General features: G+C 46.8%; 2 protein-coding genes across 3 annotated transcripts in view; one reads left to right on the forward strand and one right to left on the reverse strand.

Moving 5' to 3' along the window:
- IFT25 (intraflagellar transport 25) lies at positions 1 to 6,115 on the forward strand. 2 transcript variants are annotated; one of them, XM_032965945.2, is made up of 5 exons: positions 1 to 98; positions 1,177 to 1,283; positions 1,855 to 1,923; positions 3,257 to 3,300; positions 4,021 to 4,759. In XM_032965945.2, the coding sequence occupies exons 1-5, from the start codon at positions 16 to 18 to the stop codon at positions 4,126 to 4,128; spliced, it is 411 nt and encodes a 136-aa protein (XP_032821836.1). In that variant the 5' UTR covers positions 1 to 15; the 3' UTR covers positions 4,129 to 4,759. The 2 variants fall into 2 exon arrangements, with proteins under 2 accessions (XP_032821836.1, XP_032821835.1); XM_032965944.2 differs by having other exon boundaries at positions 60 to 497; positions 4,021 to 6,115.
- Positions 4,295 to 20,279, reverse strand: part of LOC116948821 (protein Hook homolog 3-like) — a 27,221-nt gene continuing 11,236 nt past the window's right edge. The window contains exons 9-22 of the mRNA XM_032965942.2: positions 19,769 to 19,947; positions 19,283 to 19,423; positions 18,934 to 19,135; positions 17,386 to 17,496; positions 15,921 to 15,996; positions 14,909 to 14,966; positions 13,757 to 13,897; positions 13,040 to 13,127; positions 11,060 to 11,094; positions 9,240 to 9,313; positions 8,401 to 8,501; positions 7,852 to 7,944; positions 7,441 to 7,512; positions 4,295 to 5,698 (exon numbers count right to left, since the gene is read on the reverse strand). Of these exons, the coding sequence (XP_032821833.1) occupies positions 5,495 to 5,698; positions 7,441 to 7,512; positions 7,852 to 7,944; positions 8,401 to 8,501; positions 9,240 to 9,313; positions 11,060 to 11,094; positions 13,040 to 13,127; positions 13,757 to 13,897; positions 14,909 to 14,966; positions 15,921 to 15,996; positions 17,386 to 17,496; positions 18,934 to 19,135; positions 19,283 to 19,423; positions 19,769 to 19,947 (1,575 nt within the window). The 3' untranslated portion in view covers positions 4,295 to 5,494. The remainder of the gene's footprint in view (positions 5,699 to 7,440; positions 7,513 to 7,851; positions 7,945 to 8,400; positions 8,502 to 9,239; positions 9,314 to 11,059; positions 11,095 to 13,039; positions 13,128 to 13,756; positions 13,898 to 14,908; positions 14,967 to 15,920; positions 15,997 to 17,385; positions 17,497 to 18,933; positions 19,136 to 19,282; positions 19,424 to 19,768; positions 19,948 to 20,279) is intronic.

Below are 20,279 nucleotides of genomic sequence, written 5' to 3' on the forward strand. Positions count from 1 at the left end.
TATAAATATTCAGAAATGAACGATTCCGATTCCGGGACTAATTTCCTGCTAGAATCGAGGAATCGATCCATCACCATTGGCAACGTGACTCAAAGACAGTAGGTATACAGTAGCTGCGTCCCCTCGACTCGTAAAGTAACGCCGAGAGCGATGCAAAGACGAAGGGATAATTAAGAGCAAATTGACTGATAGGGTGAAGTTTTAATAGAGCAATAGACTCACGGGCCGACGAACATACCAGCTGTTTGTTCGACGAATCGAGCATAGTTGATGCGTAATAGAGCGAGATACGTCTTCGTGCTGCGTTGATACCCGAGGCGGTGACCCTCGACAGCGTGATCGCACGGGCACAGCGAGCGGTCGGCCAGGGTGGTGGAGGCTCTTGCCTGTGTCTCCGTGTGCGCGATGGAGGACGTGGCGCTGAGCTCCGCGGGAGCCCGGGTCTCGCTGGCCACGAGCAGCGACGAGCGCTACCCCGCAGAGAGCGTTACGGACGGGTGAGAGACTCCGGGAGGAAGGGTCCCGATTTCCCTTCATTCAGTTCCACTGTCGTGGTCACCGGCGGCGTGGTGAAGTATGGTCAAACAGACTACCCCACCGTGGTGAACACGACGTGAGCATGCATTCATCCAGCAGTGGATTGAATAACAGATGGCTGGGTGTACTTGGTTGGGGAGCGGTGGTGCGGTGGTTTGCGCAGTGCGTGATCGACCCCCGGGGAGACCCAGCCACGGCTAACATCAGTGGCGATTGATATCAACACTGGTGGTCTTGGGTTATCCTCCCCGCCTTCACGAGCTTGCACCGACGGCTGTTTACTTTGTTACGTGGCCATCCAGAACAGATAGTTGAAGTACTCTAATATGTCCGGGTTTTGATTTACCAAAATAGTTTTTTTTGTGTGGAAGAGATAGTCCATATATATCTGTAGACCCAAACAGTTTTGGTCGTTTTTTTCCCATGGGAGAAACCAAACCCATGTAAATTTGAAAACGGTACAATAACAATGTGTTTAATTAAAATACATTGCACGTTCTAATTAATTGCTCATTTCTCACGGAATGTATTATTATCTTGGTGTAAAGGCTCCGGGTGGAGATAGCATGATTATCACTGGAATAAAGAATCATGATTGTCGTTTGCGTGTGTTTTAAAAAAAAAGTTCTTTCCCTGCAGGAGCAGTTCCACATTCTGGACGAGTACAGGCACATTCCCGCAAGAGTTTATTATCACCTTGGCAGATGTCACCAGCGTCCAGTCCATAAGGATCGAGTGCTACAATGGTAATCCTCTTACACCGATGTGACACGTGTAGCGCGGGTGGCTGTGCTTTCCGCACAAAGATCGTGACGCCAAGGACCTTGCGCTACAAAACTCCAGAGAACTGCAAAAACGGCTTTTTTTTGCGCAGTTCGAAGCTGCGGTGGTGAAACTGAGCGAACGAGAGGCTCGCTCAAAGAACGAGTGGGGAAAACGGCCTTTGGTGTGTCGAGCAGGATCCAGTTACATTCACGATGCTGTCTCATGAAAAAGAGGGTTCAGTCATTAAGTTCTGTTTATTGCCATACAGTTCAAGTAATCACACGAGTGCATTAGATGATGCGACAGTAATTTTGACACAGATGTACCGTTTGTTCGATCCGAGTACCTTTATGAAAGATGCTGTCACATTTTATGTTGGGTATGGGAAGACGGGGCAGCGAAGGATGTAATCTGTGGCTTGATTTAAAATGTGTAAAATATTTTTTTTGCTATAATACTGACACTAATGGTTCACTCTAAAGCTCTGCACAGCTTTTGGTAATTTGAAAACGGTAATGATGCTTTAATGTAAATGTACTTGTTATTTTTCAGTGCGCAAGTTAGCTGTGGAGCACAGCATCTCATCTGAGCCAATCAATTTCGAGCCACTGTCCGAGATAGGTATGCCTGAACGCATTTGGTAGCATTGCATATCATGAAGCAAAATGTTCCGGTTATCACGCCGTGTATGTACATAGATTTACAATTGTAAGTTGTCTGTCTGCCTGCTATTTTTCTCAATGGCTGTCAGTATTTTCTTTTGTTTGCACCTTTGCCTGTGGCAACTGAAGCATCGATTCCAGTGAGCTATCCACAATCTGTATTCCATTGAAAGTAACCTGCACTTGATTGTGCGCTTTCGTGACTGCAAGAATTACTCTTGGGTTTTTTTCGGTAAAGTCACGTAGAAATAATAATAAAAAAGTTATGTAATAGCATAACGACGTTTCGATCGCAACACAAGCAATCATCATCAGGTAGAGGAAACACATAACCGCAGATATATATACAGACCTTAAGTAGGGGGAATTAACACAGATATACCAGGGGACACAGAGACGGAACATCACACTAAATCAAACAGGGTTTAGCACAATTTGGAAACTATATAACGCAACACAAACGGTCGGTTAAACCATGCGTTAACTGTGTTTTAACCGACCGTTTGTGTTGCGTTATAGTTTCCAAATTTTGCTAAACCCTGTTTGATTTAGTGTGATGTTCCGTCTCTCTGTATCCCCTGGTATATCTGCGTTAATTCCCCCTACTTAAGGTCTGTATATATATTTGCGGTTATGTGTTTCCTCTACCTGATGATGATTGCTTGTGTTGCGATCGAAACGTCGTATGCTATTATATAATTTTTTCATTATTTCTACGTGACTTTACCAAAAAAACAAAGAGTAATTCCTGCAAATCAACGTTTTATTAAGGCGAATGACCAAATCACCCTGACTGCTACGTGATCTAAGCAGAGTTGAGCCTGGATCACCATGCATGTTAACCAACAGCTCACGAAGTTAACCTCTGTGAGGTTAAGTACAGGCGGAATTGTGAGCTCTGATATGTTAACATTTATCTAAAACGACAGTCACACAGTGGACAAATACCGCACTGGTCGGATACACAATGTAACATGTCATAAAATAACGGGACCTAAGTATTTGGGTGGGAAAGTGAGCAGTGGGGGTCTTGTAATAGAAGCTGAAGGCCAAAGGGGGGGGGGTACTTTTACATTCGGGGAAGGGGGCTTACGCTGTGACATGTCACAGCACAATCTATTTGTTAAAATAAAGCGTTTTCCATTGCATGCATCATTGCAAAATTAACACATTCATACATGCACGAAGCTTAAATGCCGAAAGTACCTTTGGTAGTTGGAGGACTGAGGGTTGGTGGTAATCGACTGTTGTATTTACTCTAATAAGAATGCATGACTTGTTTTCCCCATCAGAGCTTGAACACAATGAAAGCAATCTACAGACTGAAGACATCAATGTGAGTTAATATGAATTAATATACATTGGTTTCTATGAAGCACCAGCTAATTTTCAACACTTGACATCCATTCTTGGTGGCTGACTAATCACAGCTATCCACTTCTGCATGCAGCCAATGTGTTCATGCTGCCTTGCAGTACGTTCTGCAAATTACCAAAAGCGTTGGAGAGCTTCAGAGTGGACCCATTCGTGCCAGTATTATAGCTATATAAATAAATACAAATCACAACTTTTAAAGCAATCCATAATGATTACAGAAAATAACCCTTTGGAACTTAAGATCAGGTTTTCCCGATTTCATATGGGGCAAAACTACGGATCCACAGGATGTTCTGTCCACCCAGCAGTTTTAATGGGTACGTCGCAAGCCATCTGGCAGGTCACGTACGGTGGGGTAGAAGTTAGAGTACTCCCACCTTTATAGGAACTCTGTAAATCAAGAAATTGCAGGGTTGCACCGTGACCATCCTTTAATCCATCGGTGTCAGCTCGGTGGGTTCAGAAGTGGATGGTCAACGTGTCAACACTTCCTCTTGGCACAAGCTCTCGTGTTGCTCTCCCGTGCTTAGTTGGGTGCACTCCGTAGTGATTATAAAGCTAACACTGAAGTGTGGTACTTTCAAAATAATAACGTGCATTTTAATTGACCTCATGATATTGTTTGCCACTCTGAGAAGATGAAACACGATAGCCTAACTACTTTGACCTTTTCTTCCAGGTAAAAATAGTTCAAGCTCAGCATCTGCGATTTATCATTCGCTCCGCGTACGACCACTTCACGTCCGTTCATCGTGTGTCTGTGGCAGGAAACATCCAGCACAGATAAAACATATACATTTTATCACCCTTATGTATGCCAGCTGAATTCAATTTCACACACACGCAATATCTGACTGTGACCAAATCGCCCAGAACGAGAAGGTCAAAACAGAAGCGAATCCTATCATTCAACGATCCCTATCATTCAACATATTACACATTTTAAACGCGGGTCATTTATAACAGGTGTTTATTATATAACATGTTACAATACTGAATCTAAAATATTCATTCAATCAATATACAACACCGGTGCTCTGAAGACAATTGTACAAAATATATTATAATTTGGGTCAATTTCAGCTTGATGAGCGTGTTTTAATTACCATACAAACCGCGTCATAAAAGTACTTAAGTGTTTCTATTAAAACAGACATGTATAACTAAATTAACAGTGACATACATCTAGACAACTTACACACATTTTGCATAAAAAAATATCCAGTGTAGGATGCCAGGGAAATATAGAAATGCTTTGTTGATTAGTTGTCCTTCGTTTTCACAGAGGTATAAATTAAGTCCACGTTCCGCATGCACATTCAGTCCATGTTGTACTTCGTGTCATTGACAAGATCAAAACATTAAGAGCTTAATAGAGATGGTTCCTCTGTAGGGTCACGTGTACGATATTGCAGTTTTTTTAATTAAAATTGCTGTCTATCTTAAGGCAAATAAACTTGCGTTAAAAAGGTAATTTACAAACGTATGTTGATTTTAAAATTAATTCTGCCAAACTGTAAACCATTGCATTTTTATTGTTTTTTAAGTATTTATGGAGATTTTAAAACAATAATGGATTGTCACTGAAATTAAAATCTAGCATATTCCTATATATTGCTTTTAAGGATTGTATATGCTCCATTAAAAAACCCCCTCAAATTAATATTAATATCTTTCTTATTGAAATCCTTGAAAATGTTAAGACGCTGAAGTTGAGGATGCACAATCACAACTAAAAAGTTCATCACAAGATTTACCAAGTCAAGGAATTGGAAGCTTTCCAAAATATATTTGGGAAAATAATTCCAGTGTTTTAGATAATTGCTTTCTTTAATAATGAATGAATGGTGGCAACTGATCAAACACAGTTATTTATGAAGTATATTTATAGGTTAACAACCATGATCATGTTACTTAAATTTTTCTAAAAATGTATTATTGCTAAAATTGTATTTTGGCTCCATTATAATTAATCCAACGTGGGGCTCTTCTAGAGCTTCCCTCCAGCAAAGGCCGTTTCACTCTCAGTGTTGTGAGCGAACAATATCTGAGATGCAGCTTTACCCTCTTATACTCCCAACGTGCACCAATCGGGATCCAGTTTGAGTCACACGTTCGTAAGATGTTTAGTTCACCTGACAAGAACCTTGGCATTAGAACCTGGAGGACAAGTTGCTCTCTGTTGGTGCGGTGTTGCGCAGCGACATTGCTGGGTTGCGCAGTGGGGTGGCCGGGTTGGCCAGGAAGCTCTGTGGTGTGCGACGTGACACGCTGCGCTGGCGAGACAGGAAGGAGCACTCCGTACCGCCCATGGCGGCCAGCCTCTCCTGCACAGACTGACGCTGCAGCCCCATGCCCTGTCACCAGAAAGAAAACCACATCACATCAGATCAACAATCATTACCAGCAGCTGGGCGCTGCTGCAACATGCCTGTCAACCGGACCTTTCGACGGGAGGGTTGGTGGGTCACACAAACTACGCGTGGGGCATGGAACACGCCATCACCTGGCTTACTAGGGTATTTATTTTTTATTCAGAGCAGCTGGATTCATTTCTATTTGTAAATCCAGCTGTACGGGGATTGGATGCACACACCTTCAGATTTGTGCGTTTTCTCCCACAACATCCCAATATAGGATCACAGAGCTTGGGTAATTGTTGGCGCTGGTTCTGGCTGCCTTCCTGCGCTTATGACTCATTCCCTTGCTCAGAGTAGACAAAAACTGTGTTACAAATGATAAATTACTGTTGTAATAAAATCATCACATCACCATCATTGTTTGATATCAACTTTATAGACCACAGAGCTTGGGCAATACTGTGCATATTACAAGTTGAAATGTATTATCAATACTGATCAGAGCAACATTGTGTCATCACTAAGAACCCTGCACTCGTTCTCTGCAATACCGATGTTTTTGTCTTGTTTTTGCGGTTGCTTCTACGCTCACGAAACTGCGAATATCCGTTGTAAAACAGCCAGGCAACCGGCTAAACGGGATCGTCATCTGTGGAAAAAACCAAACTCCAAAGTTACACAATTATGAGAATAGGGTTTTTCCCCTTTTTTCTGGAAACAAAACTGAAACCTTTTTTCCAAGGATTCATGTCTGCATTAACCACAATGCCTGCAGTGAAAATGCAAACAAGTGGTACCCCAAACTTTCGCAGCACAGGCGGGTGCGCTGCCGGTGCCGATCACTGTGCTACACCTTTCATCATGCTAAGTCCGCCAATCAAATGCTAATTTTTTTACGCTAATTCCTTTGTCAAGGCACCTTAATCCCTCTCACACAGCTTAAAGGTGCACTGCCGTGTGCTACACCTTTCATCATGCCAAGTCCGCCAAACAAATGCTAATTTTTACGCTAATTCCTTTGTCAAGGCACCTTAATCCCTCTCACACAGCTTAAAGGTCGTAGTCTGAGCTTGGCTCTGTTTCACTCCAGCGCAGTCTTCGAGACAGACTGGTCCCTTCACCTGATGAAGGCCGCCTGTGTTGTGGCCGAAACGTCGTGATTTTTGTTTTATTTTTTTACCTACGTGACTTTACCGAATAGAACCAAAGAGTATAAAAACATACTATGATAATATATGCATTGTCCTTGAAACTGATTGGTCCACACCAAGGGACAGCTTTATTTTGAGCCTCGACCCAATTGATCGAGCACCAATTGGGTCTAGGCGCAAATTTGGTCGAGCGCCAATTGGGTCGAGGCTCAAAAGAAAGCCGTCCCTTGGTGTGGACCAATCAGTTTCAAGGACAATGCATATATTATCATAGTATGTTTTTTGTTTGCATTTTGACTGCAGGTATTGTGGTTAATGCAGACATGAATCCTTGTAAAAATGGTTCAGTTTTGTTGCCAGAAAAAAGGGAAAAAAACCCTATTCTTATATTTTGGTACTGGCAAAGGAGGTCTAATGATGTAGAGGTTCCACAATTATTTCGCGGAGTGTATGGCGGTGTCTCGGATCAATCCGTCGCGAGTGAAGCGCTTGATTTGGGAGCGATTTTAAACACGTCCAATATACTCGTGAGGGATCAAGCTAACAACAGGGACGACGTTGGTTGCAACGAGACAGCGGGAGACTCACCATGCTGTACCAAGCAGTCGTCATCAGCTTTTCCTCCTCCTGCTTTTGAGCCAGAATCTGCTCATTTTCCTTCTGAAAAGTCAAAAGGCCAAAAGGTGATCAGAACCTGCTGACATTTAAACTAGAATTGGCATTTAAGCGATATTGTGAAAGAAGGCTCAAATGTAATTCACTTGTCTTTTATTGCAGGCCAACGAGGGCATGGCAACAACAGGAATAACTAATGATGGTGACCTTAGACAAGAAGACCATAATGCATTCTTTCAGGAAGTTATGTTTTTTTGCATAATACACAAAGGCCCAAGTGAGTTTTCTGTTGTTTGAAACAGAAGGAACAACAAATTAACATTTTTTTAATTTTATTTTAACTTATAAAATAGCTGATAAACAATTGAACGGCCGTGCTCTCACCTGCAGTTGGTTCAACTGCCGCTCGCGCTCAAGCAGCTGCCCTCGGAGCGCTGCCATTTCTGGGCTCTGCTTGGGATCCATGGTGCGGATCACCTGATGCACAAACACACACACGCACAGACACACAGGTTCTTACAGCACACACACGTGCACAGGCAGGCATTGGGAATGGCTCTGGTGCCTCTTGGATAGGGGGGGAGGAGGCCAGTAGAGGAAACTGTAATTGTCATACGATCACTCTGACACTAATCTGCCTCAGCCGACTTTATCTGCACGGAATTCATTAACATTGATTGAATTGTGTTTGTGCAATAGTTTGTCTTTCTCATGGGACAGTTGTTTTTGCTCTGATTTGTATTTGCTTCATTGCAGTACTTTAATTCGTTCTTGCTTTTGTCATTTTGGTGACGCAGGCCAGTCTTGCGAATGAGACTCTTAACCTGGTCTCTTGAGTTCTCGCCCTGGTTACGGAAAAGAAACCTTGACACGTGTACAGAGCGCAACTGTGTAAGGTGGCTTGTGGCGAAGCGTCATGCTGGAGGCACTCACGAGCTTGGCCTTCTCCAGGTATCTCTTATAGCGCTCCTCCATGGAGCGCATGTCCTCGGTCTTCTTTCGCAGCAACGACTCCAGCTCCTCTTCACGCTCAGCTGAAACGGACAACGATGCCAATCACCACCACCGTGCCAAAGAGCCACGACCCACCGCAGTTGCTTGATTACCAACGGTAAATAACAAACGCACGTGGAGGTGGTGGCCTGGCAGCCGAAAGACCAGAATAATGAAGCCGGTTTCGCTGAGATCCCAGTGACGAACCGGACTCTAGCACTGTGTTAGTACCAGACTAGTGCTCTAAGTAGCCCCAATCCAAAATAACAAGGCAAGCTCGTGAGACCAATGCCCCATTAACTTGAGACCACTAGAAGCACTGACACTTGCGGTTGCGAATTTAATGATATTATGGTGATGTCATAATCGATGTCATAATCGATGTCATAATCGTGGTTATGACATCGAGTGGACGAGGGGTTGTCACCCGTGTCGCGATCCTGTGTGACCTGCGTCACCCCAGCATTGCCACTGGCGTAACGAGAGAAGACATGCAGCGCCGTGTATGTAAGGTCAGATTGGTTCAGCGCGCCACTATTAACGTTGATTAAATTAGTGTCATATTAAAGCAAATCTGACATTTTTCATTTGGGCTGCTTGTACTGCCCTGGCAGACAACCGTCTACCCTTGCCAAGGAAGTCGAGGGATCTTGTAGGCCTCATTTGCAAGACCACTCCAAACTGCACTGGACCCAGGTCGTCCTGTGTAGAGTGCCAAAGGGAGTTTTAGTTTTTATTTCAGCCCATAATAGGGTGCCCTGGTGGGCTGAGCAGCGTACAGGTTTTAGGAACCGGCGGCTGCTGGGGTTGCTCCTCTTGCGGCTCCTTGCGCCTAGATTCCTGCAACGTCTCCCTACACAGAGCAACGGGCGGGAAGGGGCACAAGGAAGTCACAGGGTCGTTTAAAATCGTGGGCATTTGTCACGATTGCAAATATTCAGTCGTAATGTGTAATAAAAAAAAATCACATGAAGTGGATTTTACCAAATATTTTTTTACCAGTCCAGTTGTAAAAGGTTTGCAATTATTGACTTATTGTGCCCCATGGGGCCAAGATAAGATCTTTACAGTGGTGGTTTGGTATTTGTTAATATTAAAGTTAAAGTTCACCTACAATGGCCTTTGACCTATAAGACCCAAACAAGTCTTCTTTTAAAAACATTTCCGAATTCAAATCTAGATTTCCGAATTATTATCGCTTAGGCCACAACCACAATTTGTGAAGCAAATTTGAAAGAGGAATAATGATGGGTCACCATCATCAGACATCGTCCTTCTACTGCTGGATTGAGGCCTCTCCATCCCATCACCCAGTAATGCCACAATCAAACCTACTTATGCAAACGAGGTGATCTCATGACTATATGAGCAGTCATCACTGTCCAGAGCTCCCCATTGGCTCTCATTCTGTCACCCGTCTCGTCCATCATCCTTAACAGTCAAAATTATGTCTCTAATTTGTTTTGGTTAAAAAAATTGCAATTTAGGCTTAAGATTCCAGAAGAAAATCAACAGCTTCAAATTAATGCATCGGTTATAAGACCGGAGTGCTTTGGGAATGTTCTACAGAAGCTGGCTATTATTGTAGGCCTCCTTTGGGTGTCACAACCTACCGATGTGCCCAGATTGGAAGCACATTCAGAGCTCTTTTGCCAATACACTGCTCATAGCGGATGTGTGCTGTATCAATGACAAAGACTCCCACAGCTGGTACACGTGGCAGGGGCAGTCGCTGTTTTACTCACCAAGAGCCAATGCAGCTCACTTTGGCTTCACTCAAAGAGCCGTGACAATATTTAAACTGGGCTAAACAGGATGGGGCTTCTTTAATGTCAATATTAACTTGTCCACAAGCTAGAACACAAACTTACAACCAACTAGGGCATCGCACTCCATCGCGTGTATTGTGGATCTGCGCTGAGCGACTCCAGCAGCGGTGATCGCTGGCCTAGCATCCACCGTACGAGTGTGGCAAGGGTCTTTAAGTATTCAGGCAAGATGTACATGTTCATAAGCATTTTTTTGGGATTACGTCGAGAAAATGTAAATGTGTCGTAAACTCGCCTCCACCCGACAAGGCCAATTGGTGAGGTTTGTCACGAGAACAAAATGTCCCAATTAGTTCATACTTCAGCCGCATCCGGTCGTGTGTACGAGAGTAAGCGCGCAAACATACAATTTTTAGATGGATCTGAGAACATGCAATCTCAGTAAAATTATATGAAAAAGCCTAGGCCTATACTTACACAATGGATAAGGCTATGCATTCACTGTCTGTTGTAAACTGTTTTCAGCAGTATTGGTGTGTGGCCGATGGGATGTCTCAAAAAAGCTACTTTAAATGTTTGTGTAGAAAGAGGGATAAGTTGAAGGAGGCACATTGCCTCATTGCTTATTTTGTTACATTCTCTACAACGACCAAAATTATTACGTTGTGTTCTGTGTTATATAGTTTTGCGTCGAGCTAGGACCCATATCTAACAGAGAGATGTGTTCCTTGCAGACAAACACCTGGCAGTTCACCAGCATTGGTTTAAGCAAAGCCAGACTCTTGTACTGGTATAATATATATAAATGCACCGTGTAAATTCAAACTCACAGTTGATGGTTCAGTTTCTTGTTGAGAGCAGTGGCCTAAGGAAAACAATCGGGCAGGTGAGACGTGGAGATTGTATTGAACATGACTGTTCAGTTTCAACAACTTGTAAGTGCCACCATATTTGTATATAGCAAGGCAACCCCCCCCCCCCCCCCTTTATTATGGATAACATTGGTTGCGAAAGCCTACGTGTTATACTATATATAGCAAGGCATGTGTCAGCAGGTCACTTTAGTTTAGTTCACATTTGGCTGCCACTCCTTCATTAGTCTCGGCCTGATTTCACCACTACCATCTCCTCGGTGGATGGCCTCTCCTAGCGTTCCACTCCTTGGCTTCCATTCCCATCGTTGTCCTTGACCATCGGCCACCGTCATCCCTCCTAGCGACGTGTCCTGCCCAAGCCCACTTCTCAGCGGTCAAGATGACGTTTCTAACCTGCGTATATTTGTACGTTTCTCCAATCCGCGTGTTCCCCTTTCTGTCTCAAAGTGTAATTCCAAGCGCGTAACTCTCCCATGCTTCTTTGACCACTTTTCAACCTTTGTTCCATATTATGTCAACTTACAAGTTTTTAATCCACATAGCAAAAAAAAAGGACAAAGATTCTCCATATAGCCTTGAACAGACTGTTGGGGCAAGTGTTGTTAGCGAGTACCAGCACCTATGAAGGCCGGAATGGTACACGAGGGGGTGGGTGGCCAGTACCACGCTCGACTGCCTTTGTCTCCCCAGTGGCGATGTTTACATACCGCACCAGGTACTCATTTGAGGCCGAGGCGACCTAGGGGATGCCCAGGACTGGTTCAGATATTCGTCACTGGTGTTGGCCGTGAGCGGCAAATCGAACCCGGTTTGCCGGGTTCGTAGCGCTAACCACTAAACTACCGCTCCCCCGATCCACATAGCACAGCAAGTTGCACACCCACACACGGATGACGAATCTTTGATCTAATCGTTGTATATGGGTTACTGTGGCCCCCACCATTACGTAGTCAGTTTCAAAGACAATGCATATATTATAATATATAATATGATAATTATCAGAGCATGTTTGTTTGCACGTTCACCACAACTACTGTGTGTGGGTAATGCAGACTTGATGCCTTGCAAAAGTGTTTTTATTTGCTGTTTGAACATCTTAACAGCTCCTGTTTTATTGCCAGAAGAGTAAAACCTAAACTTATTTTTCACTATGTAGTCAGTGCGAGTGCTCGACAGCCCGGCCAGTCTGCCCCCTATGCTGCTTCTGTTTGCGTTTGGCTTCTCAACATTAATTTAAAGCCACGTCTGAAACTATTCCGAAGCGTCACAAATACATTGTTTACATAAATATATCTAGTTCGTATGATGTTTGAATGTTTTTGTCATTGTGCGGGCACCACACCGCGAGTGCAGCGTTAAACATCGTCAACTCCCACGTGTGGCTGGGCGATTCTACTCTCACGTACGATGGCAACGTGTCGAGGAGCTCAATGCCAATGTCTGCCAGCCGTAACGAGGGGCTTCACGAAAGTGTGCGTGGAGTTTTTCTATTCCTCCTCTGCTGAAGGAGCGCCGACCACGGTGGTATACAATCATGGCTCATAGTTTGGGTTGCATGGCCACAATCGCACTACTGTGGCTTGTCTTCAGTTTTCAATTTATGAAGGGGACGGGCGTATCGGCCTGGTGATGTTCTGGTGTGGTTGATGGTTACACCACCGGAGTCTTCGAGGAGGAATGTCAAAGCCAGGAGGTGCGATGTTCGGGTTTCGTATGATGTGTTTGTTTATTCTGGATGTTCGCATTGATAAAAGCAAGTAGATGGATGATGTAGTTAGAGGCTGAGCGAATGAGTGACTCACAGTGTGGCCGCAGAGCATGAAGAGCTCTATAGATACCCAACATCCCGATATTAGCGAGTGACCTCTGCGAGTCTGCTGTGCGGGTGAATAAGTAGCGAAGAGGGCGCAATGTTGCAAAGTCCAAGAGGCTCACGTTGTCGGCGCGTTCCACCTGCTCTGCCAGCGACGACTGGAGCTCTTCCACACGCGCCTGCAATGCGCTCACCTGCTCCCCTTGCAGCCTGTTCCACGCACGCCGCAAGCGCACGGGCCCAGGAGAACCATCCGGCCGAGCGCCGCACACGCAGCCACGCAGGACCGCACACAGTCAGGCGCACGCGCAGCCATGCGGACGCGCGTATTTAGCTATGCGTGTACAGCAGTGGTGGGGAAGCCTTTTCTTTTCGAGGGTCGAATAAACACGCACACTTCGGTTTCTCCTGTTGCTGCAAGAGGCTAAGATCAGAAAACACAGCCTTGTTGCCAGGTCGAAAAGGTCCACCCTCTTGCGCCTGTAGGTACCCCAACTCAGTGGATTGAGATGACGTCAGATGGTTGAATGATCAATGAGGCCACACGATTTCCCAACCTCTAAGCCCTCGCACGCCACCACGATTCGCATTTTGACATCTACCAAATCTCTGCCAGGTTAAAAATACCCCTCCTCCAGTACCCGATTAGTGCCGCCAAGATGCTTGCAGTGACGGATAGTTATTGTTTTGAGGGCCGTTTTGAAGCGGTGGGCCTCACGCGGCGACGGGCCGTACGAGACGACGTCAGGGGGCCGCATCGGACCCACGGGCCCCTTCTGACCCGGAGGCCGTAGGCTTTTTCCCCACCCCTGGCGCGGAGCCCCGTGGCGGACCCCCACCTGTTGTCGGCCTCCAGCTGGGCATGCCGGCACGCCGAGTCGGTGGCGAGGGCGCTCAGCGCGTCCGCCTGCTGCCTCTCCAGCTCCTCCAACCGGCGCGTCAACGCACGCTTCTCGCTCTGCAGCCCTGCCACCTGCTCCCTGGGCGTGAGGCAAGCGATTGGATGAGAGGCTGAGAGCAAGAGAGAGAACGTGCACTACTTTTCCTTTTTCATTGCTCATCATAATCATCATCAGCACCCACTGCTGGGTGAAGGCCTCCCCAAGAGATCTTATAAACACAACAATCCATCTAGCGCCCGCACATGGGCACAGCCGCCACCTCCGCGGCGGTGGCTGTGCCCTCCATTGGCTACTCATTACACTCTAACTTGTATGGGCAGCAGGGCAAAGAGCAAAGTATTTTTCCTCTGGATCTTCCTTCAGACAGCACACACGGCAGCAATGAACAAGTTAAAACTGCACCCCCATCCCGTGGAACTCCCTCCCCCCAGGCAACTCCTCCTGGTTCCCTCTGCTTATAAGCCTCTCCTCAAAACCTCTTTCTTCAACCTCGTGCCTTCAGATCCCCCATCGTTGCTTCTTTCCCCCCCCCCCCTCCTTTTGCACTGAGACTTTTGTTACACGATGGGACGCATTATAAATGTACGTTGTTGTTTTGCTTTTGTTGACTCGAGTTACGTCGCAAGCTTTCACCTATAACTCGCTAAGAGCCCAGTCTTGAACAACAATTAAAAAGGTGCTCTCGTCTGCGGTGCGATTTAATTATGTGTGCTCTGCGCTGGTCAACTGCATAGACCATCAACACCCACGCTCGTCAGCAGTGATGCGCTTTTTGTTTCCGATTTCTGCTGGCTTCGCCTTCGTCATTTTGGCGACCCAGGTCGCTCTTGCAAATCGCACTGTCGTGGACTATCTTGAGCTCTCACTTTGGTTAACCAAAATAAATTTGGAACTTTAACGGTTCCTCGAGAACCTCCCGGGCAAGTGGAGCGGAATGTCGGACACCGCGCCAAACGACACGGAACTCATCAAAGCTTGGCCGAGAAGGTCTCTCACCGACAAACTGCAGCGAGGACATTTTATTATTAAACAGCGTAGAAAGGAAAATAAAGGACGTGTGACATAAGAGAGGCAATCAGTGAAACTCACTGGACATCGAGTGGCAGGATTTCCCCAGCGAGACTGTCCCCAGGACCCATGGAACTGGCTGAGAAAGACAAAAAGTAACAGTAAACACGTTACATCTGGCAAGCTAAGCAGGGTTGCGCCTGGACAGTGCTTGGATGGGCAACCGCCATGCGTGAGAGGTGCTAGAGGCTGCGGAGCTACGTGGTTGGCAGCAGAGGGCAATGCAGCAAAATCCATTGTTGTGCCATACTACTATGCTCCCACATCTATGCTCACCTACTTCACAAACCCACACTAACAGCGCGGCAAAGTCGATTTATTTTTGGTAAGGCCCATGAAGCGATTTCAGTGGCGACCAGTACATAGTAACTCCCATGATCCACACAGTGTGGTGAATCGCTCATCCAGCAGTGGATTTACAAAGGGCTGTACATGTACTTATTCGTTAAGATGTTTAATCAGAGCACAGAGAGAGACAGTTGTTTCTCCACAGGCAAGTTGAAAAGATAATTACGATGACTGTGCAGTAAGCTTAAAAGTATTCACTCCCCACAGAGATTTTATGAATTGACGTAATTTGGGCATCATATTTATTCAAGAATGAATGCCATTTCGTTTCATTCTTACAATAATTTTTCGTCTCAATTGTATTTTAATTTGTTCCATCTCATGTAAATGTTTTGTTCTCCCCATTACCATAAATGTAACATCATCATCAGCCGCCCTGGAGTGGAGGTTTGCTAACAAAACTCTCCCGGTCCCCTGACGGCTTGCCGTTCCGAGATATTTATTTGTAGGCATTTGGGAACGAACCCGCCACTCGGGGGTTTAACCCCAGGGGACCGCGTGTTAAGCCCTTTCCGTCCAAACGCCCTGCGAGTGCCACCAAGGTTGGCGGAGCTCACAGGAGAGGCCCGGGTAAGGCTACAAAACCGGTAACTTTACACCGACGCACATAGTCTTGGTTATTTTGGCGGTTATTTCCTGGAAATGGGATGCTGGCCCGTTCTAACGAGAGTTCCACGCCACTCACCGGCCTGCGAGTGCAGCTGCGAGCAGTGCAGCTCATCGTTCTCCTCCCGTAGGGCATCCCGCTCCAGCACGAGGCGCTGCCCAGAGTGAAATAACAAAAAGCAATGAGCTGCGCGGGCTCCCCTCCCCCTCACGGCCACTCGTGATCCACGCGTGGCCTTCCGGGTGAGGCTCACATGGCTGTGCGGTTCCTTTGTATCGCTCTCGCTGCATCTCCGCAAACTTGCCTCTGAAAGGATCTCATTTTTTTGAAGACGTCAACGTCGTTAGAGCAAACGCGGCGAGACGGCGGAGGCTGCGCGGTCGCTGTCAGCGATGTGGAAGGAGACGGCTTTGAATGGGACTCGCATTCAAAATTAATAGCTGAACTATTAAATAAATGTAATATATATAGACTTATTTATCGAGGAAACCCAATAAATATTTTTCAGGAGGGTCCTGCAATTAGCTTTTTTTTAATTTGAATATGTTTTCAGCCAATTAACGAGTGTTTATTTTATAAGTGGGAGGAAACCGCATCACCCGGAGAAAACGCACACGTCCGAGAGGGCAAGACTATCCCCGTACAGATAGAAACAGATGGCGATTAGTCCACTTGCTGTACTGCCTTCTGGCAAGTCAGACGCCCACGGGAATGGAGTTTCACAACATTTGTGCGATCCGGCAACTGTCACTGCCTCCAAAGGCCAAAATAATTACGGACAAAATATAATTACATTTGGATGGCCAGTGTGAAACGGTGCTGCCACCGTTTGCCACAAACGAGTGTCGACCCTCTGAGCAGAGGTGCAATGGCATTTTCTGGTACTATGTGGATCCAACACAAAATAGAGACGTCAACAATTCACTTGGAAGATGGTCACTGTATCGCGCGCTTTCGGATGCGCTTCTGCGGCCGTCTGGAATGCTATTCATTCCGATATTAGGGAGCCAAAGGAACTATGCACTTTTAAATCTAGATTGAAAACTTATTTTTTTTTTAAACTGCTTTACGTAATAGGTTTTTTTTACCCTTTTTTCTGGCAACAAAACTGACACCTTTTTACAAGGAATCATGTTTGCATTAACCACAATACCTGCTGTTAGAATGCAAACAAAAATCAACTCTGATAATGTATGCATTGTCCTTGAAATTGATTGGTCCACACCAGGGACAGCTTTTCTTAGAGCCCAGTCTCACATGGTGTTGGACCAGATGACGCCAAAAGGCGCACAACTCAAAGACAACGCACTATCAGAGTATGAGGGCTCGGGGTAAGCATTAACATCATGAGGCCTCCTTTGCCAGTAGCAAAATATAATAGGTTTTTTACGCTTTTTTTCTGGCAACAAAACTGACGCCTTTTTACAAGGAATCATGTTTGCATTAACCAAAGGAGGCCTCATGATGTTACTGCTTTACGTGTTTAGTTTGTTGTCCTTCCCTTGTACCTCCAATTAGCGGAGTATGAGGGAGGAGGCCTTACCCCCTTCTCCTGCAGCAGGGCATCATGCTTCTCGCTCAGGCTCTTCAGCTCCAGCTCCGCTTGGTCAACGCGCCTCAACGCAATCTGCAGCTGAGACTGGAGCTCCATGGCCTAGGGGACGGGAGTCGGGGGTCAGGGGTCGTAGCGACCGCAGGCTGGCAGCACGGAGTTGTGAGCATGCCGCATAGAGACCGTGCCACGCTACAATACGAGCACGCTTGGTACAACGATGCCATGCAAAGAAAATGATTTTTTTTTTACAATGAACAAAACCAACACGTATTTATGTTCTTGCATAGGGCAATAAGTGCTAGAAATGTTGTGAAATAAGCAGATATTTACCACATATTGCAGGGAACAACCTCCCCCCACTGATGTGGTCACAAAATAATTTGGTTCTCATGGCTCTAAGTGAAAAACCAAACTTTAGGATTTTTTTGTGCAGTTATTGGTGACCAAGGATAGACCAGCGACTCGATACGCTTTCAAATTTGATGCAATCACAAACAGCTGCCCAAATTCCAACCCATAATCTCCAGGGCGTCGGTTCCATGCTACGGCAAGGGCATCGATCCCCGCGCGAGTCATTCTGCCACTTTGAAAAGACCTTCAGGTGCAATCGCCGCATTTCTGTTAAGGTCTGATTCTGCGGGGTCCTCTCGAGACGACTGAAACCATAAAACAAAACAGCGAATGATGGAGCGCTGTGCCGGCTGCATCATCAGTCACAGCGCCTCATCATCGATAATTTCGTTTCACGTTCGTAGTCTCCGAAGCGTTATGACCGATGATGCGGCTATAGAAACTGTACAACAGCAGGAGACTAAAATGTGGGGTCGATGGTGCACGTAGCCCAGAGACGATCGTCGAATGGTGCCGTTGTTTGACAATCCAGTAACCAGAGGTGACCAGGTGGCTCAGAGGTCAGAGCGCCGGGTCGCCACCGATGAGTCTCCGGGGTTTAAATCCAGGCAGCTGCCTGTGATTAAACCGGGTTTCTCAAGTGTAGCGAGTTGATGGTTTCAGCACTGGTCACCAATCAAACCACAACAATCGTAAAAAAATTAATGTTTTCACTTAATTTGGCTAAATTCCAGCCCTGATAATTGAACATATGCATTTTATTGCCATGTGACATATATTACTGTCAGTGGCAGGGCAAGGGGGTTACCTATGCTGTGTGGACCAAGGATAATATTAAGGGATCTCGGAGGTAGTGCTGTGATATCAACTTCCACAGCCCATTCTCTACCACAGGGTTGTACTTTCTGCGTGAGCGATTCCGATTCTTGGCCTCGTAATGTGACACGCTGAAAGCGCAAACGCCGGTGAACTTGAGGAAAGACAATTTACTTATTTTCCTTGTCTTCTATCAAACACTTGCATGGACATCACAAGTAGTTCTGCGATATCTGCTTCGATGGACCATTATTAAAAACAATCAGCAGTCAGAGGCATTAGCTGCATGGAGGACAGCTGAGGACTACAGAGGAGGACGTTAACGGACGACACGAGGATGAGCGAGCGACGACCCAGGGGACGGCTCACCTGCGTGCGCGAGATCTCGAGCTGGGCACGTGTCGCGTTGGCCCGACGCAGCTCGTCCTCCAGGCCGAGCGCGCGCGTCAGCGACACCTCGTTCCTCTCCTCCAGCAGTCGCACCTGGCGCCTCAGCTCCCCTAGCTCCTCCAGGCGGCGCCTGTACGACTCCACCGTGCCCTCGAGCTGCGCCACACGGCTGGATGAGTGCCTGTCACGTGCGGAGATAGATAGAGAGCGAGGGAGAGCGAGGGAGGAGAGATGGCAGAACCAGGCGTGGCGCTGTAATTTTAAGGTAGTTTCTGGTGCAAATTTGTATACGCGAGCGGTGTGAATGATTTCCGTTAGTGCTGCGCACCTCAGGATGTCCATCTCGTCCTTGAGTATCTGCGTTTCCTCCACCAGCGAGGACATCTCCACGTTCTTCTCCTGCGCGTCCAGCAGCTCCCTGTGCAGCTGCTCGTTCTGTATGCGACACTCGTCCTTGGCAGCCTCGAGCCTGAAACGCGGGAGGGTTGTCAATTAAGAGCTAGTGGAACACCTGGGTCGTTAAAGTGGGTTTCCTTTTGCATTCACCATTAAATGGCATTAACCATATCCTCAAGTCAGCCACTACACACACGTGCCGCAGACGTCACGCGTTGGACGCGTGTGATAGTCGGCGACACGCAGCTCGGGTTCTGCAGCGGGGAAAAACCCCCTGGCGCGTCCTGAACCGTGCCAAGCTTTTACTCGGCACAGCCATGGGGGGGGCTCGGTTGTAACGTGGGAAACGATGGTATGGGAGACACGCCGGGCTGCGCGTCCAAACACGCACACGAGGCACCCCGGACGGCAAACGCACCGGAAGTTCTCCTCTCGCAGCTCCTCCAGCTGGGCCTGCACGTGGAGGAGGCCCCGGCGGCTGGAGCTGCCCGGGCCCCCGTCGACGCAGTCCTCCCCGGCCTCCAGCATGTGCAGCCGTTCAACCAGCGCCTCGTTCTCGGCCAGCAGGGCGTTGCGCTCCTCCAGCAGAGCGGACGCCTGCGAAGGGGGCGGCCCGAGATTTAAAACTGGAGAGCCGTTGTCGCAGAGCGAATAAAATCGTTGGCACGTTCGTGCGGAAATTGGCGCAGTTCTCGCAGCACAAGGCTAATCCCACTAATGTGCCACCGTTTTCACAGACGAGAGTTGTCTCTCAGTAATTTCAGAGCAAAGGGCTATGCTGCTTTGCGATTTTAAAACACCCCAAGTCAATTTGTGAGTGCACTTCCAACCTGAACAAACCGTGGACAGCAAGAACGGCACACGTGGCGCACTCTTTTACGCGTTCACGTTACGGGACGTTTAATGTCCGCTCGTGGATTTCCAGGCGT

The sequence above is a fragment of the Petromyzon marinus genome, chromosome 35 (genome assembly GCF_048934315.1).
Source record: "Petromyzon marinus isolate PM22_M1 ecotype Great Lakes invasive population chromosome 35, UKy_Petmar_22M1.pri1.0, whole genome shotgun sequence".
Taxonomy (NCBI): domain Eukaryota; kingdom Metazoa; phylum Chordata; class Hyperoartia; order Petromyzontiformes; family Petromyzontidae; genus Petromyzon; species Petromyzon marinus.

Coding starts and splice junctions, on each gene's coding strand:
- IFT25 (XM_032965944.2), top strand. CDS start 406: ATGGAGGACGTGGCGCTGAGCTCCGCGGGAGCCCGGGTCTCGCTGGCC. Junction 1,284..1,854: donor AAGGATCGAGTGCTACAATG/GTAATCCTCTTA, acceptor GTTATTTTTCAG/TGCGCAAGTTAGCTGTGGAG. Junction 3,301..4,020: donor TACAGACTGAAGACATCAAT/GTGAGTTAATAT, acceptor CTTTTCTTCCAG/GTAAAAATAGTTCAAGCTCA.